At 57.0% G+C, this 7862-nt stretch overlaps 1 protein-coding gene across 1 annotated transcript in view; it reads left to right on the top strand.

Moving 5' to 3' along the window:
• PUDP (pseudouridine 5'-phosphatase) overlaps positions 1 to 7862 on the top strand; it is a 17364-nt gene that overhangs the window by 4943 nt on the left and 4559 nt on the right. Inside the window, exons 3-4 of the mRNA XM_014528823.1 lie at positions 126 to 241; positions 7464 to 7858. Of these exons, the coding sequence (XP_014384309.1) occupies positions 126 to 241; positions 7464 to 7858 (511 nt within the window). The remainder of the gene's footprint in view (positions 1 to 125; positions 242 to 7463; positions 7859 to 7862) is intronic.

Raw genomic sequence — 7862 nt, 5'->3', positions numbered from 1 at the left:
CTCTCCCTGGCCGGCCTGATCACCCTTAACCGCCTCTGCCTTTGCCCCCCGCCACCGTGGCTTTGTCTGGAAGGACGTCTGGAAGACGTCCGGTCTAATTAGCATAGTACCCTGTTATCATATAGGATGTCATGTCCCACTGCCATTCCAAGAGCAAGGAGGCCTCATCCCGCCAGGCGGTGGTTGGGTGGAATGCTACCAAGTCTCCAGTATGGAACCGACCTGTGTCCCCGCCCATGCAGTGCCTTCATTGGGTGTCAGCTGAGAAAGCGGCCAATCACAGGCAATCCCAGAAGCTGATCTGACAGAGGGTGTCGCCCTGCGACTCACCTGATGACCAGCTCACTCCCCTCTGTTCTCGAGCCCTCCCACGCCAGGAGCTCGAAGCGGCCACTTCAATCTCCGGACGGGACGCATCTTGCTCCTCTCCACCGTAGCTCTGTGGGTGGACGTCCCTAACCTTGCACGAGTCTCACAGATGAGGGGGCACTTTGCAGTGGCTCCAAAGTCTGTCTTTGAAAGCGTGAGGTCACTTACGAGCCCCACACAGGTAACCGAGAGGGGAGCGAAACAGAAGGAGACGCCAAGGGCATGAAGAAGAGGCCTGGATGCCACCGAGAAGGCCGCCTCCGCCCTGGCCCAGCTCCAGGTGTGCATTTTGCCCCCAGGCTTTGTCCCCGGGGTTGAGCCGGAGGGCGGGGGGTGCATCACCCTTAGCCTTCACTTCCTGCCTTTCTGAGGGCACCTTCTGGCAGGGATCACGGTGGCGGAGGTCACCTTGACCTCATTGGCGACGGAGGCTGTCATTGGTGGAGGTCACCTTGACCTCATTGGCGACGGAGGCAGTCATTGGTGGAGGTCACCTTGACCTCATTGGCGACGGAGGCAGTCATTGGTGGAGGTCACCTTGACCTCATTGGCGACGGAGGCAGTCATTGGTGGAGGTCACCTTGACCTCATTGGCGACGGAGGCAGTCATTGGTGGAGGTCACCTTGACCTCATTGGCGACGGAGGCAGTCATTGGTGGAGGTCACCTTGACCTCATTGGCGACGGAGGCAGTCATTGGTGGAGGTCACCTTGACCTCATTGGCGACGGAGGCTGTCATTGGTGGAGGTCACCTTGACCTCATTGGCGACGGAGGCAGTCATTGGTGGAGGTCACCTTGACCTCATTGGCGACGGAGGCAGTCATTGGTGGAGGTCACCTTGACCTCATTGGCGACGGAGGCAGTCATTGGTGGAGGTCACCTTGACCTCATTGGCGACGGAGGCAGTCATTGGTGGAGGTCACCTTGACCTCATTGGCGACGGAGGCAGTCATTGGTGGAGGTCACCTTGACCTCATTGGCGACGGAGGCAGTCATTGGTGGAGGTCACCTTGACCTCATTGGCGACGGAGGCTGTCATTGGTGGAGGTCACCTTGACCTCATTGGCGACGGAGGCAGTCATTGGTGGAGGTCACCTTGACCTCATTGGCGACGGAGGCAGTCATTGGTGGAGGTCACCTTGACCTCATTGGCGACGGAGGCAGTCATTGGTGGAGGTCACCTTGACCTCATTGGCGACGGAGGCAGTCATTGGTGGAGGTCACCTTGACCTCATTGGCGACGGAGGCAGTCATTGGTGGAGGTCACCTTGACCTCATTGGCGACGGAGGCAGTCATTGGTGGAGGTCACCTTGACCTCATTGGCGACGGAGGCAGTCATTGGTGGAGGTCACCTTGACCTCATTGGCGACGGAGGCAGTCATTGGTGGAGGTCACCTTGACCTCATTGGCGACGGAGGCAGTCATTGGTGGAGGTCACCTTGACCTCATTGGCGACGGAGGCAGTCATTGGTGGAGGTCACCTTGACCTCATTGGCGACGGAGGCAGTCATTGGTGGAGGTCACCTTGACCTCATTGGCGACGGAGGCAGTCATTCTTTTAAAACACGTTAGAATCCCTTCCTGCCTGAAGGATTCCGTGCTGCGTCTCGTTGAAGGTCCCACGAGTGCGTGAGGGTGATTTGTATTCTGCTGTTGGGTTCGTCGTCGTACAGATGTCGACTCAGATCAGTGGCCTGAAGGTGTTTTGAAGTCGGCTCTGTCCTTACGTGTGTTCTGTTTCCTTGTTCTAATCACGACCGAGAGAGGAAGCCAAAGTCCGTGTCTGTGTGTCTCTCCACCCAGTTTTGCTAGGTTTTGCCACGTGTGCTGTGACGCTCTGTTGCGTGATGCACGCGTGTGTACACCGCTGTCTTATTGAATTGGCCACTCGTCATTATGAGATGTTCTCTCTGATAATGTCATTCACTATCCTGTGGCTCACTCGTCTCTCTTTAATAGGCTACCCTGGCCCTGGCTGGTGTGGCTCAGTGGATAGAGCGTCGGCCTACGGACGGAAGGGTCCTGGGTTTGATTCCCATCCAGGGAACATGCCCAGGTTGCAGGCCCTGATTGTCATGCAGGGCGTGTCCCTCCTGGGCCAATCACCAGGGAAGCAGCCCCTGATTGTCATGCAGGGCGTGTCCCTCCTGGGCCAATCACCAGGGAAGCAGCCCCTGATTGTCATGCAGGGCGTGTCCCTCCTGAGCCAATCACCAGGGAAACGGCCCCTGATTGTCATGCAGGGCGTGTCCCTCCTGAGCCAATCACCAGGCAAACGGCCCCTAATTGTCATGCAGGGCGTGTCCCTCCTGAGCCAATCACCAGGGAAACAGCCCCTGATTGTCATTAAGGGGCGTGTCCCTCCTGAGCCAATCACCAGGGAAACAGCCCCTGATTACGATGCAATGCCCGAGGGACCCCAGATAGACCCTGCTCTGGTGGGTCCTCCTCTCACAGGGCACTAATCTCCTGGTAGGGCCCCACCCTGGTGACCTCATCCAAGGCTCATCCCTCCCGAAAGGTCCCACGTCCTTGGTGGCTTGGTCTTCTCCCCCCCTCCCCCACGCCTGACACCCAGTGTGCTGTTTAAAACCCGATTATTTGTTTATTTCCAAGTACCTCTCCGTTATGGGCGTCCGTTTCAATTCCGCTGTGACGAGGGTACACATGCTGCCTGATTTCGGTTCTTTTAAAACACGTTAGAATCCCTTCCTGCCTGAAGGATTCCGTGCTGCGTCTCGTTGAAGGTCCCACGAGTGCGTGAGGGTGATTTGTATTCTGCTGTTGGGTTCGTCCTCGTACAGATGTCGACTCAGATCAGTGGCCTGAAGGTGTTTTGAAGTCGGCTCTGTCCTTACGTGTTTTCTGTTTCCTTGTTCTAATCACGACCGAGAGAGGAAGCCAAAGTCCGTGCCTGTGTGTCTCTCCATCCAGTTTTGCTAGGTTTTGCCACGTGTGTTGTGATGCACGCGTGTGTACACCGCTGTCTTGTTGCGTTGGCCACTCGTCATTATGAGATGTTCTCCCTGATAATGTCATTCTCTATCCTGAGGCTCACTCGTCTCTCTTTAATGGGCTACCCTGGCCCTGGCTGGTGTGGCTCAGTGGATAGAGCGTCGGCCTGCGGACTGAAGGGTTCTGGGTTCAATTCTGGCCAAGGGCACATGCCTGGGTTGCAGGCTCAATCCCCAGTAGGGGGCGTGCAGGAGGCAGCCCGTCCATGATTCTCTCTTATCATTGATGTTTCAATTTCTCCCTCTCCCTTCCTCTCTAAAATCAATAAAATATATTTTTAACAAATAGGCTACCCTGACTGTCCTTCAAGTACTAGTGAGGTCACATAGAATTCTCAACCCTTTTATTTATTTTTTAAATATATTTCTACTCATATCAGAAAGGAAGGGAGAGAGAGAGAACATCAATGATGAGAGAATCATGGACCGGCTGCCTTCTGCATATATTTTTATTCATATCAGAGAGGAAGGGAGAGGGAGAGAGAGAGAGAGAAACATCAACGATAAGAGAGAATCACTGATCGGCTGCCTCCTGCACGACCCCTACTGGGCATGTGCCTGTGGCCGGAATCGAACCCGGGACCCTTCAGTCTGCAGGCCGATGCTCTATCCACTGAGCCACACCAGCTAGGGCTCAATCCTCTTATTTTTCAACCTGAGTATTTATATTTAAGGTAGGTTTCTTGCAGACGTAGGCAACTGATCTGAGTCGACATCTGTACGACGACGTTCCCAACAAGAGCAGAATACAAATCACCCTCACACACTCGTGGGACCTTCAACAAGACACAACCCTGAATCCTTAAGGCAGGAAGGGATTCTAACGTGTTTTAAAAGAATCGAAATCATGTACCCTCGTCACAGCGGAATTGAAACGGACGCCGATAACGGAGAGGTACTTGGAAATTCACAAAAATAATCGGACTTTACACAACACACTTGGGTGGAAGGTGTGGGAAAAAGACGAAGCCACAAAGAGAGGTGGGACAGTTCGGGAGGGATGAGAGTTGGTTTTTGGGGGGGGGGGGGGGGCGAAGAAGGGGTCCCCTTAGGACCGAGGGGTACCCACCAACGCGCTCTCCACCCTGCCCCCCTGGGGACAGGCCAGGAGGGCCACGCCCTGCGTCCTGTCTGGGGGCTCCTTGGTGGTTGTGTCATTTCTGCATTTCCGCGTGGCCGCGTCTCTCTCCTGGCATCTGGATGTGCGTGTCTGCCCCTCTGCGGGCTTAGGGAGTCCTGGACGCACAGTGGACGCTCCGGACTTTGCGCCCGGCCGAGACCCGGTGCGACGTTCTCTCTAAGGCGTGTCGCGCTGTCCAGGCTGGAGTTGAGGTCCACCCGTCCTCTGGACCGGGGGTGGGGCACCTTCTCCTGCCCAGGGCCGTGGGGATGTGTATAACTCATTCGCGGGCCACACAGAATCATCCGCTTAAACGTTCGCCTGCTCTATAGGGTCAGGCATTTAATGAACTCACCCCTCAGGCCTCGGCGGGGCCAGACCCAGTGGTGTCCTGGTCCTGCTACCCCTGTGGGCCGGACGCTCCCCACCCCTGCCCCAGCGGCTCACCGGAGGGCTCCTCCCAGCGCCAGCCCTCCCAGCAGCGGTGGCCTCATCGCAGGAGCTAGTGTTGGAATAATGACCACAGGCTGTGCTGTGGCCACAGAGGCAGCAGGGCCTCGCCTGCCGCAGCGATAAAGCCGGAGAGGTTATGGGATCAGCACCTTCTTTTGGGGGGGCCCTGGCCCTTAGGGAGGATCTAGGCGCCATGCTGTCCTAGGCAGCCTTGTTGAGGCTAGGGGCCTCCCTGGTCCTGTCCCTCCTCCTCCTCCTCCCTGAGCCTGTCCCTCCTCCTCCCTGAGCCTGTCCCTCCTCCTCCCTATTGAGGCCTGGGGGTGGACTCAGATGGCCTTAAGCTTAGCTGGGGAATGGGGGTGCATTGAGGCCTGGGGGTGGACTCAGATGGCCTTAAGCTTAGCTGGGGAATGGGGGTGCATTGAGGCCTGGGGGTGGACTCAGATGGCCTTAAGCTTAGCTGGGGAATGGGGGTGCATTGAGGCCTGGGGGTGGACTCAGATGGCCTTAAGCTTAGCTGGGGAATGGGGGTGCATTGAGGCCTGGGGGTGGACTCAGATGGCCTTAAGCTTAGCTGGGGAATGGGGGTGCATTGAGGCCTGGGGGTGGACTCAGATGGCCTTAAGCTTAGCTGGGGAATGGGGGTGCATTGAGGCCTGGGGGTGGACTCAGATGGCCTTAAGCTTAGCTGGGGAATGGGGGTGCATTGAGGCCTGGGGGTGGACTCAGATGGCCTTAAGCTTAGCTGGGGAATGGGGGTGCATTGAGGCCTGGGGGTGGACTCAGATGGCCTTAAGCTTAGCTGGGGAATGGGGGTGCATTGAGGCCTGGGGGTGGACTCAGATGGCCTTAAGCTTAGCTGGGGAATGGGGGTGCATTGAGGCCTGGGGGTGGACTCAGATGGCCTTAAGCTTAGCTGGGGAATGGGGGTGCATTGAGGCCTGGGGGTGGACTCAGATGGCCTTAAGCTTAGCTGGGGAATGGGGGTGCATTGAGGCCTGGGGGTGGACTCAGATGGCCTTAAGCTTAGCTGGGGAATGGGGGTGCATTGAGGCCTGGGGGTGGACTCAGATGGCCTTAAGCTTAGCTGGGGAATGGGGGTGCATTGAGGCCTGGGGGTGGACTCAGATGGCCTTAAGCTTAGCTGGGGAATGGGGGTGCATTGAGGCCTGGGGGTGGACTCAGATGGCCTTAAGCTTAGCTGGGGAATGGGGGTGCATTGAGGCCTGGGGGTGGACTCAGATGGCCTTAAGCTTAGCTGGGGAATGGGGGTGCATTGAGGCCTGGGGGTGGACTCAGATGGCCTTAAGCTTAGCTGGGGAATGGGGGTGCATTGAGGCCTGGGGGTGGACTCAGATGGCCTTAAGCTTAGCTGGGGAATGGGGGTGCATTGAGGCCTGGGGGTGGACTCAGATGGCCTTAAGCTTAGCTGGGGAATGGGGGTGCATTGAGGCCTGGGGGTGGACTCAGATGGCCTTAAGCTTAGCTGGGGAATGGGGGTGCATTGAGGCCTGGGGGTGGACTCAGATGGCCTTAAGCTTAGCTGGGGAATGGGGGTGCATTGAGGCCTGGGGGTGGACTCAGATGGCCTTAAGCTTAGCTGGGGAATGGGGGTGCATTGAGGCCTGGGGGTGGACTCAGATGGCCTTAAGCTTAGCTGGGGAATGGGGGTGCATTGAGGCCTGGGGGTGGACTCAGATGGCCTTAAGCTTAGCTGGGGAATGGGGGTGCATTGAGGCCTGGGGGTGGACTCAGATGGCCTTAAGCTTAGCTGGGGAATGGGGGGGCATTGAGGCCTGGGGGTGGATTCAGCGGCCTTAGGCTTAGCTGGCAGGGGGGCACACAATGACGCCTGCAGACCCAAGGGTCCCGGGTTCGATTCTGGTCAAGTGCACATGCCTCGGTTGCAGGCTCCTCCCCGGCCCGGGCCCTGGTCGAGGCGCGTGCAGGAGGCAACCCATCGATGTGTCTCTTTCACATGGATGTTTCTCTCTGTCTCTCCCTCTCTCTTCCACTCTCTCTGAAAAATCAACAGAAAAATATCCTCGGGTGAAGATTAACTATGTGTGTGTGTGTGTGTGTGTGTGTGTGTGTGTGTGTATGTATGTATATGTGTGTATATATATATATTTGAAGTAAATAATAAAATAAAACATGACCAGCTCCGAAGTTACTTAAAAGCATGTTTCCCCCCACAATTACCTCTCCTGCTCTAGATATTCAATTATTGATTGAACAGAGTTTTAAGATTCCAATCAGATAAAGTCTGGCCCTGGCTGGTGTGGCTCAGTGGGTAGAGCGTTGGTCTGCAGACTGAAGGGTCCTGGGTTCGATTCCAGTCAAGGGCACGTGCCTGGGTTGCGGGCTCCATCCCCAGTAGGGGGCGTGCAGGAGGCAGCCGATCCATGATTCTCTCTCATCATGGAAGTTTCTCTCTCTCCCTTCCTCTCTCTGCTCTGCATGTTCAATGACTGATTGAGCAGAGTTTTAGGATTTGGATGAAATAAAGTTTTAAACCCAGCGCCCCGCCCGGCCTCTGATTGGGATCGTGGGCGTCTGTCCCCTAAGGGGTCGGCCGTGTGGGACCAGCGTGCTCTCCCTCCTCCGTCCCTGAGCCACAGCCTCTCCCTCTCTGTCCCCGCCTGCCCGCCTCCCAGCGACGGAGACAAGGAAGGAGGCCTGGCCTGCACGTCTGTCCGCCGGGCACACCCGTCTCAACCCTCTCTCTCCCACCTGCAGTGCCTGGTCTTCGAAGACGCCCCCAACGGGGTGGAGGCGGCCCTGGCGGCCGGGATGCAGGTGGTGATGGTCCCGGACGGAAACCTGCGCCGAGAGCTGACCACGAAGGCCACGCTGGTGCTGGCCTCCCTGCAGGACTTCCAGCCCCAGCTCTTCTGGCTGCCT

The sequence above is a fragment of the Myotis brandtii genome, unplaced genomic scaffold, assembly GCF_000412655.1.
Source record: "Myotis brandtii unplaced genomic scaffold, ASM41265v1 scaffold655, whole genome shotgun sequence".
In the NCBI taxonomy this organism is placed as follows: Eukaryota; Metazoa; Chordata; class Mammalia; order Chiroptera; family Vespertilionidae; genus Myotis; species Myotis brandtii.
The sequence above is the reverse complement of the archived record's forward strand: the minus strand, read 5'-3'. Positions and strand labels throughout refer to the sequence as shown.